Below are 20,526 nucleotides of genomic sequence, written 5' to 3'. Positions count from 1 at the left end.
AGAGTGCAAAAACTTTTTTAAAAAGTTTAACTTTAAAAAAATTAACCTCTTCAAAATCATGGTGTGTCTTATACTCCGGTGCGTCTTATAGTCCGAAAAATGCGGTAAGCTTACCTCTATCTCTTTAGAGGAGAGAACATCATTTCATAGGGTAGGAAAGTTTAGATGGACATTTATTATGAAGCAGTACAACATGGAATAGCAGTATAAAATGTTATGAAGGGAGAGAGTGGGAGGAGGAGTATGACATATGCAACCCATGGAGATTTGCAGTTAGGTTAAAAATGTTAGAGACTGATATAGAAGTTCTAAATGTATCCCTTAAGAGAGCAACTCATTTAATTTTGTTTTTTACATTGAAATGTAGAGGTTGCTTTTAATAGCTAATGTAGTTCATTTAACTATTTTAATCAATTAGTTTCCTCTGAGTCATGTTTGATTCCTGGAAGATTTGCTGATATGTTTTTTGACAACAGAATAATTTACTATCAGAGCTCTCCTGGTTTTTTGTTTAAATTGTTCAGTCTATTCTGTAGCCTTTGAATTTCTTATTAGCTTCTCTCTACATTTGCAATTAGAAACCAGTAGGGCATGGCGAAGTAATGCCACTTCCCTGAAGTTGCTTTTAAGACTCCAAAAGATTTGATTGAAGAAGTTGAGCAATAGGGTTGCTAGGAATCAGGCAGTGTAAACTTTTAATGTAAATAAATAAATAATAGAAAATAGGGAGGAAAACATATGTTAGATGCCCACATATTGAATCTTTCACATGAGGCATGATGGGCAACCTGTAGTCTTCCAGGTATGTTTTTGCCACTCCCACATTCCCTCTAAAATGCATCACCAACATAGCAGCACAACAGCCATTTATGACTCTGATTTTTTTTCCTCTTCACTCTCTGAAAGTTAAAATGGTGAAAAAATTGTTTTGAAGTCTTTGGAAGATATACGATATCTGTTTTCTATACATCTTCCCCAAATCCACCCCTAAGGGTCCCTGAAGATTAAAAATAATGGCACACACTAAGTTCAATGCATATGTGGAAAATTGGCTTCCTGATTCTGATGTATCTGTGTCCTAGCTTGAAAAGTCTTGCACAGGTAGTCCTTGACTTGACTTCGGACTACAGTTGAGGCCAAAATTTATGTTGCTAAGTGAGACATTGGTTCAGTGACTTTTGCCCCATTTGTTGCCACGCCTGTTAAGCAAATCACTGCAATTGTTAACTTAGTCACACAGTTGTTAAAAGAGTCTGGCTTCCCCATTGACTTTGATTGTCAGAAGGTCCCAAAAGGTTATCACATGACCCCAGGACATTGCAACTGTCATAAATATAAGTCAGTTGCCAAGTGTCTGAATTTTTACCATATGACAATGGCGATGCTGCAATAGTCATAAGTCACTTTTTTCAGTGCCGTTGTACCTTCTAACAGTCACTAAATGAACTGTTGTAAGTCGAGGACTACCTGTACTGTCTTGTCCTTTTCTTTTCAGCAATTTCTTCCCAGTCTCCTTGAATACATTGAACACTGTATCTACAGCGATGATGATGCGATCCAGCAAGTGGCCTTAGCAGTTCTCTCTAGACTTATCCTAAAGAAAGCAGAACCTCCCTCTGTTGGATCAATGGCATATGAGAAGTATCCCCTTGTTTTTGCAGACTCAGCCAAAGGGTATGGATGTCCTTAATCTTAACTGGAATTGTACAAATGATGTTCCTCAGAACTTGTAAACTTAGATGGTCTAGCAAATGATCTGTTTTAACACCCGATAAAGGTTCTTTAACTCCCATTTTGTTTTAGTTGTTTTGCAGTTACTACATTTAAAACAGAAGGGACTTCAATTGAATCATCATCTTGCTGCAGTTCTATCAGTACTACAAATCATTCATTTCTATTAACCCAATTTGAAGAGGAAGATACCTATTGCCAGGGCTGTTCTAAGCCAGGGCTAAAGAGTTAATCTGCCCCTTTAAATATCTAAACGCTATTGATTGTGTCACTGCATTAATCTTTAGTGTTGGGTCAATGTCATAATTTCATATTTTAAAAATGCCTTATTTAGCAACCACATTTGCAATGGGCACCAGTTGGGATCAATTGAGGTGATTGCAAGTGAAACCACAACTGGACTTACTGTCTTCAGCTTTCCTTTGCTTTACAGATTTGCAAAGGTTGTAAATGCAAGGAGTGGTCATAAAGTTGCTTTTTTAAAAATCGTAACTGAATGGGTGTTAAACAAAGCAGTTGCTATCTAGGACCACCTGTATGAGTAATTAATTCATTTAGAATATTTCTCAGGTTGTGTTTCTACTTTCTGGTTCAGTTATCACCCTTTAAGAATCAGAGTGCAAGTTCATGCCTGATTCAGCTCCATAATGAAAGGAGAACCATGCAAATTAACTTTCTGTTGAAAGCAGTTGTTGGTTTTTAGATTTTTTAAAATCCTGCCTTTATTATTTTGTACAAATAACTCAAGGCAGCAAACATACCTAATACTCCTTCCTTCTTTCATTTTTCCCACAACAAAAACTCTTGAGGTGAGTTGAGCTGAGAGAGTGATTGACCTAAAGTCACCTAGCCAGTTTTCATCCCAACAGTGAAACTAACACTCACAATTTCCTGGTTTCTAGCCTGGTGCTTTAACCACTAGACTAAACTGGTCTGTTCATACTTAATAAGCATATTGGCTTGGTTTATTTTTAACTATTACTTAGCATGAGTTTGCATTTCACTAAATTAAAAAAAAACCTGATCCATAAACCAGATCAGTTTTTTTATAATAAAGAAAAATAGCAAGAATTAAGAGTTCCAAATGTGTAGGAACCTAATCTGTTCTTTTGTATTAATATAATGTATGTATGTATGTATGTATGTATGTGAGAGATCTTTGTTGGGCAAGTGGCTAGTGCATAGGTGGGAAGCATAATCTCTAAAATCTGATAACTTTGAAATAACATAGTGCAAACAATTTAATGTAACTCTTATAGCCGTGATGGTGAACCTATGGAACGCATGCCACAGGTGGCACGCAGCGCCATATTTGCTGGCATGCTAGCCATCAGCTCCATCCAGCTTATTTTTGGCCTTCTGGAGGGGCGGGGGAGGCCATTTTCGCCCTCCCCAGGCTTCAGGAAAGGCTCTGGATGCTGGGGAGGGCAAAAAACAGGCCCAACAGGCCATCTGGAAGTTCATTTCCGAACTTCCGGTTAGCCCATTGTTGCCGTGTTTTTCTCTCCCCACGCTTCAGGAAAGCCTCCGGAGGCTGTGGAGGGCAAAAAACCGGCCCAATCAGCCAACAGGAAATTCGGAAACAAACTTCCGGTTGGTCCGTTGGTGCTGTTTTTTGCCCTCCCCAGGCTTCAGGAAAGCCTCTGGAGGCTTGGGAGGGCGAAAAACGGCCCCAACAAGTCAACCAGAAGTTCGGGAATGATCCATATCTGACTTCCAGAGGGCCTCCAGAGGGCCAGTTTTCGCACTCCCCAGGCTTCAAGAAAACCTCCAGAGCCTGGCGAGGGGTTGTGTGCGCATGCGTGTCGGGGGGGGGGAGGTCTTCCACGCATGCACAGGTGGATGTGGAGGATTGAATTGGTGTGGACACAATTGTGGCACGGCATAAGAAAAAGGTTCGCCATCACTGTCTTATAGTATCCATTCAATTTTATTTTAGGCTGAGTAGAAGATATTTGAGAAGTAAGAAGATGGGAGAAAAAGAAGAGAAGACTGTGCTTGATCATATTCTGTCTTGCATCAGATTCCCCACAAACAGAAACACAGCTGATATTTCACAATCCTGGGCAGCCCTTGTAGTTCTTCCACATATAAGGCAACTATAAATCACCTTGGCTTATTTTTTACTTCTTTCCACATACTGGAGTACATGTATTATAAGTGGCGTATAGATATCGAGACTTATTCTTCTGCTTTCTAGAACAACAACCAGAACTAGGAAGTTAGAAATAGTAAAATAACCCCAAATATTTTTCTGCTTAAATGACTATTTAGAAATCCAATGGTTGAAAGTCAAGATCATATGCAGTATTGCCAATGATACCTGAGCACATTTCCTGGATTTATTACTGATCCCTTGCTTCTTCTATTATTACTCAGAAGCTGTTTGCAGGCATGCTAACAATCATTGTGTTAACAAATTAGCAGATTTAATATAAAATATAGACTTGAATTTCTTTCTTTTTTTCAAATAAGACCCACTAATTTTGCAAAATAGATATTTTAATTTGGAGTTGCATGTAAAGAGAATTAGATACATCTGACAACGTTACCTTTAATCTGCTACTCTTCGTTTTTCTTACAGCTTTGAAGGTACAGCTAAACATAAAGTTACAATTCTCAGTTCAAATTGGCCAAAACAAATTACAACTTTTCTCTCTTCTAATTTCCTCTAAGGGACGCAGTGGCTCAGTGGCTAAGACACTGAGCTTGTCAATCAGAAAGGTCAGCAGTTTGAATCCCTAGTGCAGCGAAACGGAGTGAGCTTCCGTTACTTGTCCCAGCTTCTGCCGACCTAGCAGTTCAAAAGCATGTAAAAATGCAAGTAGAAAAATAGGGACCACCTTTGGTGGGAAGGTAACAGTGTTCCATGCGCCTTCAGCGTTTAGTCATGCTGGCCACATGACCACGGAGACATCTTCGGGCAGCGCTGGCTCTTTGGCTTTGAAACAGAGTTGAGCACCACCTTTTAGAGTCGGGAAGGACTAGCACATATGTGCGAGGGAAACCTTTACCTTTAATTTTCTCTAATTTTCTCTCTCCTTAATTAGAATTCACTACTGCTATTTCTTTTTTCATGATTTGGGGTACATGGGAAGGTAAAATAAAACCACAGTTCAAGGGTGAAATTCAGAAACTAATTCTTAGCCTTCAGTACAATTATAACTTACGTTTGCATTTACATGTTTGACAGGCCACTTGTGAAAGAAAAAATTACACCAGTGTTTTCAAGATTCTCTGAGAGTCTCTTTGCTGCCCTTGACAAAGGACAGTCCTGCAAAGGTTAGCTCTATAGATTAACCTGTACTTTCTTTGTAAGCATCAAGTAAAAATAAATGCGATCTGTATTCTCCCTGACTCTTCCCGCGCCTCCCCACCCCTTTTGTAGAAATGTGGTTAATTTTGACTGCTGCAGGATTGACACTCCCTTATTTGTCCAGATTTTTTTAAAAAACTTTGCCTTTTCGTTGTATTTAAGTACAATGACAATAAAGATTATACTACTACTTTCCAGCATGATCCCTGGAGGTAACTGCGGTTGCCAACATGTTTCTTGGCACCATCCAGTTCCCTCCCTTACTGAACTTAATTTTTCTATTTTTATTAATTTTTAAAAAATGAATAGGTAGCCAGCTTGCTCAAGCGTAATCACTAACCCTAAGTACACCCAACTGCATTTCCAACTGTGCATTTTGGTCCTGTATGAATCCCAGAAGCGTTCTTAGAAAAATGTTTGGGGGCTGCATCCCAGTGCTTTATTTGCCTTCTAATAGTTGTATAATTTGTGATCAGCCTCACCATGATGACAGTCATTTTTGAAATACTCATAAAATGCTCTCAAAATTCCAAATGTGCCTCAAAAAAGTTTGGCAATTCTATTTTAAAACATATTTATTTGTTTGATTGGCCTAATCTGCTGGTTTAATGCTTTAGCTTGCTTTTGATGGAAGGTTGACTCAGCCTTCCATCCTTCTGAGGTGGGTAAAATGGGGACCCAGATTGTTGGGGGCAATATGCTTAAAACTGCTTAGAGAGGGCTGTAAAAGCACTAGGAAGCGGTATATAAGTCTAAGTGCTTTTGCTAAGTGGTATTAATATAGTATTAATCAGTTGAGATAAATAAGTAACAGTACAGGGACAAGATTATATGGGAAAAACCTTTGTTCTTATAGCTACTTATTTCTGTTGTGGGGTACCCTGAACTTCTGATTGCATTATTACACTAAGGTTGTTTAAGTGCGTTATTGTTTTGTGGAAGATGCATACTAGAAAGAGACATCTGCATCACGGATGTGCAGATGTTTGCATGGAATACTTTGAAAGAAAGAAATCTTTCCTAATCTGGTACTTATTCTCTATATATGATTAGCTTCAGCTTTTCTTATTCAAACCTGTTTCTTTGATAATCATACTTCCTTGGTTCATATCTAAGCAATATGTTAGACTTTTGCTGTGCATTTAATGTACCGTATGAAATTTAGTTAATATTTGTTTTCATATTTATCCATCTTTTCTGTAAATTTATATAAAAACAGGCATATTTTACAGGTGATGTGCATGTTTTGTAAGAAATTGAAATGCTATTTTATTTTTATAACTTTTGAAGTATTTCTGAAATGGGCATATGGACTAAAACACAATTTGTTTTTCATTTTCTCAGGAAACTTGTTTGTGGCTTGTCAAGCTGTGAGTACGCTTCTTAGTTTAGTGGAATCCTTGGAAATTTTAGATATGTTACCAGCGGAACGTATAAAGACTTTATTGATGTATGTATAATAGGAAAACATTTCCCTATGAAATAGCAACTCTAGCTGAAGTTAGCTTATTTTATTCTATATTGTTACTCAAAACTAGGTTGAAGTTTATATATATATATATATATTAGAAATGAAAGGTAATCCTCAGGATATGAAAACAGTTGTGCTGGGATTGTTGCTCTTATGTGATGAAGTCATAAAGTACTATGTCATGCGGTTGCATCGCTTAGTGATGGCAATCTTGGACAGTCCCAGTTGCTGCGATAACCCCAAGATGTATGAGTCATTAAGTGGGAAGAGGTGGAAGTCCAAGGTAATGGGCATGGGGATGCTACATGGGGCTGAAGAGGCCAGGGAAGGGGGTAGAGGGCTTGTGCAGGCTGCATGTGAGTCATGGGAAGCTGGGGGAGTCTTGTGAAGTCCTGTGAAGTCTTGCATGAGCCAGGGGATGGTGCAATCAAGAAAAAAAGTGGGAGGGAATTAGCAGAGTGATTTGTGGCCTTTTCTGCTACTTTTCCTGTTCAGTTTTTTGTGGGAAATTGGGAAGGTCGCAAATAGCAGTCGTGTGACCATGGCTCCCTGCAGCTGTCATTGCAATCATAATTGCAACAATGGTTACGGAGATGCTGCATTGGCCGGATATTTTTCAGAAGTCCTGTAACTTTGAATGGTCGCTGAAAAAAAATGGGCATAAGCCAAGGACTGTTTTTACTATGTTTAATATTTACATGTTTATTGCTAGACCTCGAGTTTAACCTCTGTTGAAACTCCTTTTTTACACGGAACGTGTAAAAGACACAATTGGTGTTTATTCCATGTTATACAGCAGAGATGGGACTTTTTTCTTTCCTGTAGAAATGCATTCTTCAGGGTTAATAATCACAGACAGTTTTTCAGACTACTGGGAAAAAATACTTCATGGTAGAAATTCCAATTATTGTAAAGAGTCCTTAGCATTACAGCTGTGCTTGGCAAAGTAGAAAAGTGCATCTGTATATTTAAAGTTCCCATAGGCTTGAAGTTTTAGTTAAAAATGACATGGAGCAAAATTCAGGAGGCTCATATTGAATCCCATAATGGGAGTCATGGAGCTTGCTGCTGCATGAGCTTTAATTTTGTCATCAATTGTGTTTAGGATTGATTGTCATTGCCATCTTACCTGTCACTGATGTGCATATTAGAGAGGGAGTAGTCAGCATCATGAGCAACAGATAAAACAATTGTTCTGTAAGACATGGGTTCCCTATAGGTTACTGTTAATCTGAGAACCAGTGTGGTAAAATGATAAAAGACTAAGATGCAAATAATAAAGTGCAGTTTTACCCTACCCTTAATAGAAAGCATTAAAGCAAGCATGTTGTGTTGTCATTTAAATTTGCAATATGAGGGATAAACATATCATAACTATAGAGAGGTATTGTAAGGATTAAGATTAAGCAAAGCAGGGTAAGATCTTAAATATTTGAAAGCAGACAGCAGAACTGCTATATTTGCTTATTGCTAACAGTTGGATTGAATTTATCCTCCATCTTCTGGGAGGATATCATACTCAACTGCTCTTTGAAGAACAAGATTCTGTGGTTAGAGGGTGCTAGAGCCAGCTTGACATCTCGTTTGGTCCCTTCCATTAAAACTAGCCAGTTAATGTCCAGGTACTTTTACCTGTTTTCCTTATCCCCAACTCTGTTGTTGTTAGTCACTAAGTCATGGCCAACTCTTCCCAATATCATGGATCATAACACGCCAGGCCACCCTGCCTTCCATTTTCTCCGAGAGTTTGCACAAATTCATGTTCATTGCACAAATGGCACAGCCTAGCCAACCTTTTTTCCACATCACTAAGACTGTATGATGATTTTTATAGAAAGCCTGGGGTTAAGACGAAAACAAAGTAAAAACTCATGCTTTTAAAATATGTATTGATTACTGTTTTCTTTTTCCCTCAGGAGATTTCCCTCAGAACCATCTGCCTTACTGATGGCTGATCTCTATTTTACAAGATTAGCATTGTGTGGTTATCACGAACACTTGTCTGAAGAGACTCTGATGGAATTATTTTCTAAATTGCAATTCAATATTTCTTCCAGTGTACCTAAAGTAAGCCAATTTCCAACTGATTTTTTTCTTTTTCTTTTCTTTTCCACTCTTCTTCCCCGCTTCACAAAGAGTCACTGCTGCAGAATGCGCAGTAAAACTGCAGCAATGCAATCAACAGTCTGTGGCATCTACTGTGTTTTCTCACCCTGATGTCAATTAGTGTTGACTAATTAGTGTTACATACATAATTCTTTGCATTGAATCCCTTCTGGCACTATCCAGATGAACAAGAATGGTCTCTGGCAGTGACTCAAAAGAAATAAATCAGGACACAGAACAAACATTGGAGGATTTTTAAATCTCTGTAATCACATTCACAGATCTTAAGGATAGCTATTTGCAAGAAAATCAGTTTGAGGGGTGAATAGATGAGATTGTCGAACATGAATTCCTCTTAAAATATGATTCCATCCATTTTACCTTAAACATAAATTATCTGCTTGATATTTTCTCCAAGAAGTCAGAATTTGTAATTATATTACTTTTTCCATGATACGAATATATTGCACTTAAAATATAGAAATGGATATTCATTTTTTTACTTCCTTACATTGACTTCCACTTTCTTTTCTTTTGTCTACGTTTGATGTAACAGATTTTGATATAAATTAAATTATTAGTCTGACTGATCATACATCAGTTGTCAGAAAAAAAACCCTCTATTTAAGTATGATAGGTAACTGGAAATAAATGCATATGTTGTATTTGGAATGCACTATTCCTATCCAAGTAATTTCAAGTTTTAAAAAATCCTAACTTTGGTGATATTGGCTAAAAGTCATGAAAGACAAAGCGGAAAATATTTGGAGACATAGGTTATCTATTGCTGGCTTACATATTATTAAATGAATTAATGAGGCATGATATCTTTGGAACAGGTGCGACTGCTAACCATACGGATTTTAAGTCGTTTTGATGACCTGCTTTCAACAGGAACTCAGGTAATGTTTCAAATTGTAATTTAGTACAACAAATGGTACAATACAATACTACAGTTATAATACAATACAATACAATAGTAGAGTTGGAAGGGACCTTGGAGGTCTTCTAGTCCAACCCCCTGCCTAGGCAGGAAACCCTATACCGTTCCAGACAAATGGCTATCCAACATCTTAAAGACTTCCAGTGTTGGGGCATTCACAACTTCTGGAGGCAAGCTGTTCCACTGATTAATTGTTTTCCAGGGCGCTGCTCTGGAGAGTCCAAAGAAGGGTTAAACACAGCCAATCTGCCCAGAACTGAATTGAAACTTTAAGCCACGCCTCTGGTGCCGACTCTCCTCAGATTTTTTCAATTCAGCTAGCCCAGTAGACGCGCTTTAAGATTTCTCCAGTTCTAAGATTGATTCCTTGGACTCTCCAGAGGAAGAATAATTTTTTAAAACAGTATATTTAAGGATTTTTAGAGCAGGCTGGTGAGTTTAAATTTAAGTTTGTTTTTTTCCCTTTTTAATTGGGTTTTTCTCACCCTTTCGGCTCTTCTGGAGTCCGGGGCTTTGCTCTGGCTCCTAGAAGCCGCAGGCAGCTGTTGGGGGAAGCGCGTGGGTCGGAGTGCCGACGCCAGCGCTGTTGGGGCACCCCTACTGGGGGCCGATTCCCACTGGAAGCCCTCAGTTGCAATTTGTGCTTCTAGCAAGTCAAATTGCTGCGTGGGCTTCCAGGGCAGCCATTTTGGCTTCTTCCCTCTTTAAAATTGGCACGCAAAGCTCCGGTGAGTTCCGGCCGCCATTTTGGATTGCGCAATCTTCCGGCTTTACTTTTTAAAGTTTTTTGCCGCAGCTGCCTGGTGCCTGGCTCTTTGCAGGAGCCGCGTGGAGTCAGACTTGCCCGGTGTGACCGGCGACCTGGGCCCCAATCCAAGCAAGTGATAGCGGCGTGGGATCGTGGCCTGCTGGGTCGCCTCCTTTACTCTCCTGCAGGCGCTGGGAGCGAATTCTGCTCGCGCCTAAGAAATTCCAAGCTACTTCAGGCCTTGCAGTTTCTCTGTCTCCTCAGGAGCATCGTGCTACGGTGGGCTTTCTGGAGGTGGTGAGTGGTGGTTTCCCATCCCCCTACTGCCCCAACCAGTGATTGTTACCATGGCAGATCAGGTCCCTGAGACTTCTGAGGGTGTCTCTTCCAGAGCCCCTGTAAGACAGGCCGGGAAAGCTGCCAGGGAGGCCATTAGAGGGAGTAAGCCTTACTCCAGGCATGGCCCCAAGCAGGGCTCAGGCCTAGACAAAGATGCATTAAGGCGACAGAAGGCCTTAGAAAAACAGTCTTCCAAAGCCCAACAGCAGGCCCAATCTTCCCTTTCGGTGTCTCCTGGGGAGCCCTCCAGGGAAATTCCTCCAGCCCAGGGAGGCCCCATTTCTGATAGTGAAGAGGAAGGGGATTCCTTGGCCATGGCAACTTCTCCAGGCCATTCCATGGCTGATCAGGCTGATCTCTTTGCCTGTCCCTCTGATATGGAGGAGGGACCAGCTCCAATGGGGCCCTTAGCCCCTCAACAGCCGATCCCCGGGCCCACTCAAAGGGTTCGCCCCATTGAGGCCCAAGGGCCTAACCTATCCACTGAAATGCAGGAAATAATTAACAGGGCCATTTCCCAGGGCATTGAGGCAGGCATGCGAAAAGGTGGCAAGCGCACTCGCAAGACCCACCATTTGCAACCCCAGGAGGATTCCAGAGAGATGACTCCTAGCCTTCCACCTCCGTCCCTGCATTCTTCAGTGGCCTCTGATGAGTCAGACTGGGAGGAAGAAGAGGAATTTCTTCCTAGGCAGGAAGCTGAATTCTCTGGGGATGAGGCAAGCCCCGCCAAAAAGCCGGCCTTTTCAGGCTTATTTAATTTGGATAATTTCAAAACCATTTTAGATAAGGCTAAGATCTCAACTCACATGGGGTCCACCCCCCCCCCAGCTCAGGTGGTTGTAGACCCTGATGATCTATCTGGGGATCTCTTTGAGGAACCCATTTCGGTCCAGGAAATAGTTCCCGTACCCAAGATGTTCCTCAATTTAGTTCAAAGACAGTGGGCGCAGCCAGCTACCATGGCTACCCCCAGCAGCCATGACAAGAAGCTATATACGGTGGATGCCAGCCTGGAGGAGCTGCTCAAGCTCCCTCCTATCGATCACCCTGTAGCGGCTCTTACCTCCTCTTCTGTGCTCCCTCCTGACCTGTTGGAGGGGCTCAAGGCTGAGGACAAGAGAACCGAAACTGCTTGTCACAAGACCCATCAGGCAGCTGCATGGGCCATTAAGTCCTCCGCTTCAGCCTCCTTTTTCTCCAGGGCGGCTCTCCTGTGGCTGAGGCAGTTGTTGAGGAAGATACCTGCCAAGGACGTTAAAGTCAGGCAGGATATCAATAAAATCATGGCAGCCACAGAGTACACTGCTGATGCCACTCTGAATGCTGCTAAGTTTGCCTCGCGTGCCCTAGCGTCTAATGTTACTTCCAGACCCCTCCTGTGGCTTAGGCACTGGAATGTGGATATGCGCTCCAAATGGAAGCTTGTTACTCCCCCTTTAAAGGGGACAAGCTGTTTGGTGAGGTCCTTGATCCAGTCCTTGTGGAAAACAAGGACAAAAAGAAAGTGATGCCATCAGTCACCAAAAAGCCTGATCGTAAAGGTCCTGGCTCTTACAGGAGGGAGGCCTTTCGGAACAATGAGCCCTCCACCAGCTCCGCCCCCTATCGGGCGTATCCCCAGCAGGGTGAGCGGTCTCAGGACCGTCAGTCCTTTCGAGACAGAGGTCGCCAGCAGCCCTTCTCCAAGCGGCCATTTCGGGGGGGCTCCGGCTCCCGACCCTTTAGGAGGTATAAATGACCATCACAGGTCAGCTCCCATAGGAGGGCGGTTGCAGTTGTTCCACGCCAAATGGGAGCAGACCACGTCGGACCAGTGGGTTCTTCAAACGGTCCGCATGGGTCTCACTTTAGAATTCTGGTCCCCCCCTCCCCGCCACTTCATCCGGTGTCCAGTTCCCTCAGGGTTAGTCAAAAGATCCCTCATGGAACAGGCGATAAGGCACCTCAAGGAGATCAGGGCCATAGAACCTGTCCCAGCAGGCCAGGAAGGAAGAGGGTTTTACTCCATCCTGTTTCTGGTCCCCAAAAACTCAGGAGGGTGGAGGGGGATATTAGATCTAAAGAGGTTCAATCACCACGTGACATATCGCAGGTTCAAGATGCAGTCCCTCCAGTCCATCTTGGGGGCATCAGGCCAGGCGATATACTAACGTCTATAGACCTCAAAGAGGCCTACCTCCACATCCCTATCCGCAAAGCCCACCGCAAGTTCCTGAGGTTCTCTTACGCGGGCCTCCATTACCTCCGGGACCACGGGTTCACCATCAACCTGGAAAAAAGTCATCTCGTTCCCACGACCAGACTGAAGCATCTAGGGGCCGTCATCAACACCACCTCGGGCACAGTATCCCTGTCCCCGGAAAGGGTGGCCAGCCTTCGGGAGATGGTCGTTCAGGTGCAGCAGTCACGTCTAGTCAAGGTGGTTCAGCTCTCACAGCTCCTCGGCAAGATGATCTCGTGCCTGTCAATCGTGCCTTGGGCGAGACTTCACTCCCGTCCCCTTCAGTGGCTCCTGCTTCCATATCAAAGAACAAACGAAAGCAGCTCAACAAGACTGATTCCAGTTCCAGCAGAGGTACGTCGCTCTCTAAGTGGTGGTTGTCTCCGGCCCTGTTAAAGGGGTCGCCATTCAAGGAGCCAGTCAGGCTCACCATCACAACGGATGCCAGCCTGTTCGGTTGGGGGGCCCACTGCCACAACCAGCTCGCACAGGGTAGGTGGTCCCCTTCCGAAGCCGCTCACAGCATCAACTGGCTGGAGCTGAGGGCAGTCAGGCTTGCGCTGAAGCGCTTCCAGAGCACCGTTCAGGGCCACCACGTGCGCATCATGACAGACAATGTCGCCACCAAGGCGCACATCAATCGACGGGGGAACGCGCTCCAGATCCCTGATGAAGGAGGCGGAGCTCTTGGGTCGATGGGCGGAGAGGTATCTCCTTTCTCTTCAGGCGGAGCACATCTCGGGCACGAGCAACACCCAGGCGGACTGGCTGAGCAGATCCACAGTCGACCACTCGGAGTGGCGTCTACATCCGCTGCTGTTCCAGCAACTGTCCCAGAGGTTCGGCCTCCCGCTGGTGGACCTGTTCGCCACCGCGGCCAATGCGCATCTTCCGCGGTTCTTCACAAGGTTCCACGACCCGAGGGCGGAAGGAGTCAACGCGCTGCACGGCCCGTGGCCGAAAGGTCTGCTTTACGCTTTTCCCCCGCTACCTCTTCTTCCCAGAGTCATCAGGAAGATCCTAGCAGAGGAGGCGGAGGTGCTGCGGGTAGCACCGTACTGGCCCAGGAGTACCTGGTTTGCAGACTTGGTGAGTCTTTCGATCACACCACCGTGGCGGATTCCTCCACAGGACATCTCTCTCAGCCAGGGGGCCCTTCAACATCCAGAACCCCAGTGGCTGCAGCTGGCCGTCTGGCACTTGAGAGGGATCTCCTAAGCAGAGGCAAGTTGTCAGACAAGGTGATTGGCACCATCCAAGCATCACGACGGCAGTCCACGACGCGCATCTACGACGCCACTTGGAAATCCTTCGCCAGCTGGTGCACGGCTCATGGTACGTCTGCGCCCCTTGCTTCGGTTCCTGTCATCCTGGACTTCCTGCAGGAAGGTTTGGACAAGGGCCTGGCACCTAACACCCTGAGGCGCCAGGCGGCAGCCCTGTCAACCATCCTCTCAGTTGAGGGCTACGCATCTCTTGGCCGGAATCCGACCATCCGCAGTTTCCTCAGGGGAGCGACCAACCTGAGACCCCCAGTGGTCCACAGATACCCATCTTGGGATCTCAATGTAGTGTGCGGTCCCTCATCGGGCCCCCGTTTGAGCCCATTAAGACGGCCAGTCTCAGACACCTCACATTCAAGACGGTTTTTCTGGTCGCTATCACGTCTGCTCGTCGCATATCGGAACTGGCTGCCTGTCAGTCAGAGAGGACTTGTGTCTCATTCGTAACGACAGAGTAATCCTGAGGCTGGACCCTTCCTTCAGTCCGAAGGTCAATTCCGGGTTTCATCGGGCGCAGGAGGTGGTCCTTCCGGATTTTTGTCCGCATCCTCGGCACCCGAGGGAAAAGCGCTGGCACATGCTGGATGTGCGCAGGACTATTCGCAGATACATCAAGCGCACGGCCAGTTTTCGGAAATCCGAATCTCTATTCGTCTCCTTTCAACCAGCTTCTCAAGGCAAGAAAGTCTCTTCATCTACCATCGGCGGATGGCTGCGAGCCTGCATTGCGCTTGCCCATGTTTTACAGTCCGTTCCTGTGCCTCGCAATATCACAGCACATTCGACTAGAAGCGCCGCCACCACAGCTGCCTGGTCTACACAGGCACCGATTGAAGAGATCTGCAAGGCGGCCACCTGGACTTCTCTGTCTCCATTTGTCCGAAATTACAAACTGGACAGTTTTGCATCGGCGGAAGGGGCCTTTGGGAGGCGTGTTCTTCAGGGCATCCATACCAGCGGAGCGACCCTGATGGCTGAGCCTTCCCGCCCTAGTGACAGTTAGCTTGGGCATGTCCCTTCTTTGGACTCTCCAGAGCAGCGCCCTGGAAAATGACCATTGTCTTACCTGAAGGGTCCTTTTCAGGGCGCTGCAACGGAGAGTCCACCCCGCCCTGGGGTCTATTCTCCGCTGGTGTTTGTGAAGTCACAGTGTTGTTTGTTGTTTCTGTTATTGTTGTTGGACTATTTTTGACTTGTTCCATATTAGACTTCCAGTTGAAGTTTCAGCGCGCAACTGTTCCACGTCTTCATTGAATAAATCTGAGGAGAGTCGGCACCAGAGGCGTGGCTTAAAGTTTCAATTCAGTTCTGGGCAGATTGTCTGTGTTTAACCCTTCTTTGGACTCTCCGTTGCAGCGCCCTGAAAAGGACCCTTCAGGTAAGACAATGGTCATTCTAACTGTCAGGAAGTTTCTCCTCAGTTCTAAGTTGCTTCTCTCCTTGATTAGTTTCCACCCATTGCTTCTTGTTCTGTCCTCAGGTGCCTTGGAGAATAGCTTGACTCCCTCTTCTTTGTGGCAACCCCTGAGATATTGGAACACTGCTATCATGTCTCCCCTAGTCCTTCTTTCTGTTAAGCTAGACATACATCATTCATGTGGAAAGAGGCTTCTCCAGTGTTCCTAAAACTGCTAAAATTGCAGTGATAGATAAACCATAGTATAGGTCTAGTAGTACTCGCCAGCTTATATTTCTGAATGCTGGTATGCCATTATTTTTGGTGCATTTAGAGCTTGCACTTGGTGAAGGTTTGATTCCTGCAAAATATTTTATACATTAGTAGAATTTCTTTTTTTTTAAATTTAAACCAATAATGAATTGCTAGGAAGAGCTCTGATTTAATTTTAGGGGGATGGTTTTTTCCTGAAAACAATATTTGATGTTATTCATATCCATGCACTGAATTACTTTTCACCGAATGTTTTTTGACATAGTGGATTATCAGCTGATTTCTAGCAACAATTAGGAAACTTTCTGCTAAATAAGCTATGAATGCATTTGGCTTTGAAGAAACTGTTTCATGCATTTTTTTTTCTTATTTGCTAAGGATGTGGGGTTATTTGGTATGTTGCTTCAAGCTGAACTTGTGCCAGCCAATATCAATGATTATCGTGAGAAGCTGCTCTACCTGAGTAAGCTGAGACATGATTTGGTGTGCTCCATGATCCCCGAGGGAGCTTTGCAGGAGGTAAAAGTGGCGTTTGTGAAAAGTCTTAGCATAATTGCATTTTCCTACCAGTAGATCATGCAGTTTTTGTATGTTATCATAATAGCTTTAATAACGTGATGAGAAATAAAATCAGTCCACACCCAGGATTTCCGTGGGATATAGAGATCATAGCCATCTTTATTTTTATTTTCTGATCAGATAAATTTGTCGTTATGTGCCGGTATCAGCTGATGATTGATTTATGTTAGCAATTAGGTTTCAAATCAAGGGCAATTATTCTGTTGTTTTTTAAGGCAAAGACATTTAGCTTTATTTAATTACAGTAGCTTATCTTTCTGTAAAGTCTAAAGTACTATTTTTATTTTCTTAACCAAATGACTGTTAAATTGGTCAGGTGTTTTCAGGAGGGCACTCAGTATTGTAAAGACTACTAGGCGGACATGGGGTTCAGTGCAATTTTCCCTTTGTAACACATAGCACATTTACATGGAGCAGTTGGCGGTATTGTGGCTTCAGTTACCATACTGGCTGGCTAAACATGAAAAGAAATATCCTTTGTGATGAGAGAAAGAGTCATTAATCACAGTCCATAACCACAGTTATGTTACTGGTCAAGGGATTTAGTATGAGCTGGCATGTCATCCAAAATTTGATTAAGAATTAACTTCTAAGCTGTTGATACAAGAGTGGCTACATGTGTAGCTAATAAAGGAGGATATAATATATGTAGCCCAAGATTTCAGGAAAAAAAGTCCACTATTATGCCAATTGTTATTAGAATTTAAGGAAATTAACAAAATTAACGCATTGGATACTAATATACTGATGGTATTTAAGAAGAATATCTTTGTAGGCCAATGATCTTGTTGAATATGTAATTGTGGTGATTTTGAAAGAGGCAATCAAACATGTTAGCATGTTATTCTAGGTGCCTCTTCGGTATTTACTGGGAATGCTTTATATCAACTTTAGTCCACTGTGGGAACCTGTGATTGAGCTTATAAGGTAAGTCTTTGTTTTTTCAAGGAAAAGAGCAAATTGGGTATCGTGGTTAAGGATTCAGATTCAGGTCAGCCCTAAGCCATGGGATATCACTGGGTGATATGGGGTCAGTCCCTCTAAGGCCAACCTTCTGGGAATTGTTGTAGGAAAGAATGAAGTATATGTCACTTTAAACTTCTGAAAGAAAAGCAAATATAGTTCTAAAGTTATGTAGTTATAAATAAGGACAAAAATCAATTGTATCATATACCTGTGAATTACGTTGGATTGAGAGTTTGTTTAATGTGCTAACGAAGTAAATGTCTTATTTCTGGTGAGACTGTTGAATGTGCCAGTCTCTTGAAGGAGGGGATAATTAACATTGTTCAGCCTATGAGAAATATTACTTCTTTATTTTCGGCTTACTGTTTTCTGGCACCTGGTAGGATTTTTTTCAACGTAATAGATGATTTATATAATATGAATCATATGATTCATATGATATGAATAGACAGTATATAATGCCTCAGTTAACTTGAAATTCTAGCTTTCACATTCATCATGAAGATACTATTGCAGAATTGTATTCCTCGTTACTTTGGTTTTTTTGCCCCATCTACACACTGCAGTTCTACCTGACTTGTCCACGAAAACTGTTTTGTTTCATAAATGAATTTAGTCTTATAGAATTACGTTGGTTTCACCCATATACATTAAAATGTGACCTCAGAGTCTTTTGTTCAACTTGAGTCTGGGAAAAAATGAATGATGCCAAACATTTGTGGGAAGGGAATTTACTTAATGAGCAGATGTTTGAGAAGTGAAGGGGTGTGGTTTCATGTTTGAGGCAGTGCAGTTTAAGGACTCCTTGCACTATCAAAGAGTAGAGAACAAAGTTCCTCATCCCTCTCTTTAATTGAGTTTCTGGGTGGAATGGCTCTCCTTTCTCGCTCACGTATGACAAACATCTAGCAGGCTGAATCCATGTAGCTTTTCCATGAGTGGAGATGAGGAAAGAGCTGAAATCCCAATTGCACAAGATGTTGCATAAGTCTTAAGATGAATTCTTGACTTGTGTCTGTGCTGTGAGTAGTAAGTACCGTATCCCTCAGAAGTAGCTGGCCGAACTACTAGAATGTCTTTCACTGACATTGCTTACTAAATGATTTCCCACTTTGTTCTTATCCCTGCATATCTGTGTTGTGGATAAATCACTCTAAATTCATTCTTGCAAATTGCCCTTCATAATTAACCAAAAACATATTTGTGTTTGTGTGTGTGTGTGTGTGTGTGTGTGTAATTATGTTTTTGGTTAATTATTAAGGGCAACTCGCAAGAAGGAATTTATAGTGTATTTGTATGCATGTATGTATGTATATGTATATACCCGTAAACTGATTAGGCAAATTAAACAGATTACGTAATTTATCAAGAATCCTACTACTGAACTCTCCAGTTTAGTTGAAAATCTACTCTTCTCTAGTGTGTATTTAAGCTACAATGACCAAATTAAGGACAAAACTGAAAAGGGTCAAATTTGAAAGAATTCCATGAGGATAAAAAGATTGTTTATGTTTATAACTTTGCTTTACAAAGGAAAATTCAAGAGCAAAATCAAGAAAATAAATACTTAAATAAATTTAAAGTGTAGCTTTCTGAAATAAAGAACTGCCTTTTCTGATAAAGAACATGTGTTCACTGAAATTTAAGCACATGCTAAAGAATGACCACAAATAAAAAGAAAAAAAATCAGTTCACTGTGCAAAAGAAAACTGAAGAAGCAGAAACTTTTCAGAGAGAAAAGAATTAAGAAATAATCCCAACCTGGTGGCTTTTTTCCTTCTCTTTGTGACTTAATGAAGCACCACTTCCTGAATATTTCAGCAGTATCATGTTAAATTACTTTGCAGTTTTGGAACAAATCAGATTATGGAATGATATGAGCAAGTTAGATATATTTATTTTTTATGCTTCTGTTTTTCAAACATACAACAAAACGATTTTGGACTGTGATGCAGTCCTATTGTGATACGATAGGAATAAAACCCCATAAATTAAGAAAAGAAAATTGCAAAATAGTTTATTTTTTGTGAAGAAAAGATGGCATGCCTCTGATAGTTAATAGTTGATTTGTTACCTTTAAAAAAAAATCCCTTTTTTAATTAGGTCCCATGCAGAGGAAATGGAAAACAAACTATTCTGGAAAGTGTATTATGAACATTTGGAAAAAGCTGTATCCTATGCTGGTAAGACATTTTCATATAAAAGACTCAGTAATGATGGAGACAAGGCCACAGCTGCTTGTTAACTAGGCAAATAGTGCCTGACTTTGTACTCTTCAGGAATTTTCTCCCGTACCCCCTCTGTCTCTCTCAGGTTCCAGTGGCAAAACAGGCATGCTTGCAGTGATCTGGAATAGTTGCTTGCAATTTTATTTTTTCTTTTCTGTCTCAAAGAACACAAAACAATGATTTTTTTTTTATTGATAAGAGACCTCAATTTCTGGAAGTACCCAATTTTCTGGGCCTGCTGCGGAGCCCCAGTGATTGAACAGTAGTCACTAAAGTAGAACTCTTAAATTTTAAGTTTTTTAAAAAAATCTTTATTAACCAGGACTATAAATCGATTTTCTGTAAATTTGCAATAATAGATTAGCTGGCATGACTAAAAAGATGTTTATTTTGATGCTCACCTTGATGATTTTTCCATAGAAAAAGAGCTACGTAATGAGCTAGAAGAAGAACCAAAAACTGTTACAGATGTTGTAAGTGAGGAAATCTATCAGCATCATGTCAGAGCTGTGTATGATGAGCAATTGAAATGCCAGACATGCTGTTACGAGAGAATGGATCATACAAACTTTAGGTTTCTCCTTTGGAAAGCAATGTCAAGATTTGCATACAGGGTGGAATCCAGGTCAAGAGAACTCTCTCCACTTCTACTAAGATTTATTAAGTAAGTGAGGATTTTTATGAAGAAATACTTTATGTACATGTTTCACAAGCACTGTTGGAATTACTTGGTTACTTTTAAAGAAATATAAGCAGTTGTTCAATTAAATCATAGGATGGAATAGTTCATATTATGATTTTATCAACAAGGAAGTCTGACTGTACTTGCTGCTCCCCCCAACCCAAGCACTCATGACAAATAGACCATGGTGTGTAGTTGACTGTGAGAATAAGTTTTAGGAACAGTAGCAAAAGCTGCAACC

The 20,526-nt window shown here is 42.1% G+C and overlaps 1 protein-coding gene across 1 annotated transcript in view; it reads left to right on the top strand.

Annotated features, from left to right (window-relative positions):
- The window catches only part of UTP20 (UTP20 small subunit processome component), an 89,189-nt gene that overhangs the window by 14,226 nt on the left and 54,437 nt on the right, over positions 1 to 20,526 (top strand). Inside the window, exons 12-21 of the mRNA XM_081957175.1 lie at positions 1,496 to 1,674; positions 3,671 to 3,826; positions 4,925 to 5,013; positions 6,392 to 6,497; positions 8,435 to 8,585; positions 9,464 to 9,526; positions 16,209 to 16,349; positions 17,260 to 17,336; positions 19,479 to 19,558; positions 20,024 to 20,267. Of these exons, the coding sequence (XP_081813301.1) occupies positions 1,496 to 1,674; positions 3,671 to 3,826; positions 4,925 to 5,013; positions 6,392 to 6,497; positions 8,435 to 8,585; positions 9,464 to 9,526; positions 16,209 to 16,349; positions 17,260 to 17,336; positions 19,479 to 19,558; positions 20,024 to 20,267 (1,286 nt within the window). The remainder of the gene's footprint in view (positions 1 to 1,495; positions 1,675 to 3,670; positions 3,827 to 4,924; positions 5,014 to 6,391; positions 6,498 to 8,434; positions 8,586 to 9,463; positions 9,527 to 16,208; positions 16,350 to 17,259; positions 17,337 to 19,478; positions 19,559 to 20,023; positions 20,268 to 20,526) is intronic.

The sequence above is a fragment of the Natrix helvetica genome (genome assembly GCF_964273705.1).
Source record: "Natrix helvetica genome assembly, chromosome: 6".
Taxonomy (NCBI): domain Eukaryota; kingdom Metazoa; phylum Chordata; class Lepidosauria; order Squamata; family Natricidae; genus Natrix; species Natrix helvetica.
Note: the sequence above shows the minus strand (reverse complement) of the source record. Positions and strands in the feature narration are given on the sequence as shown.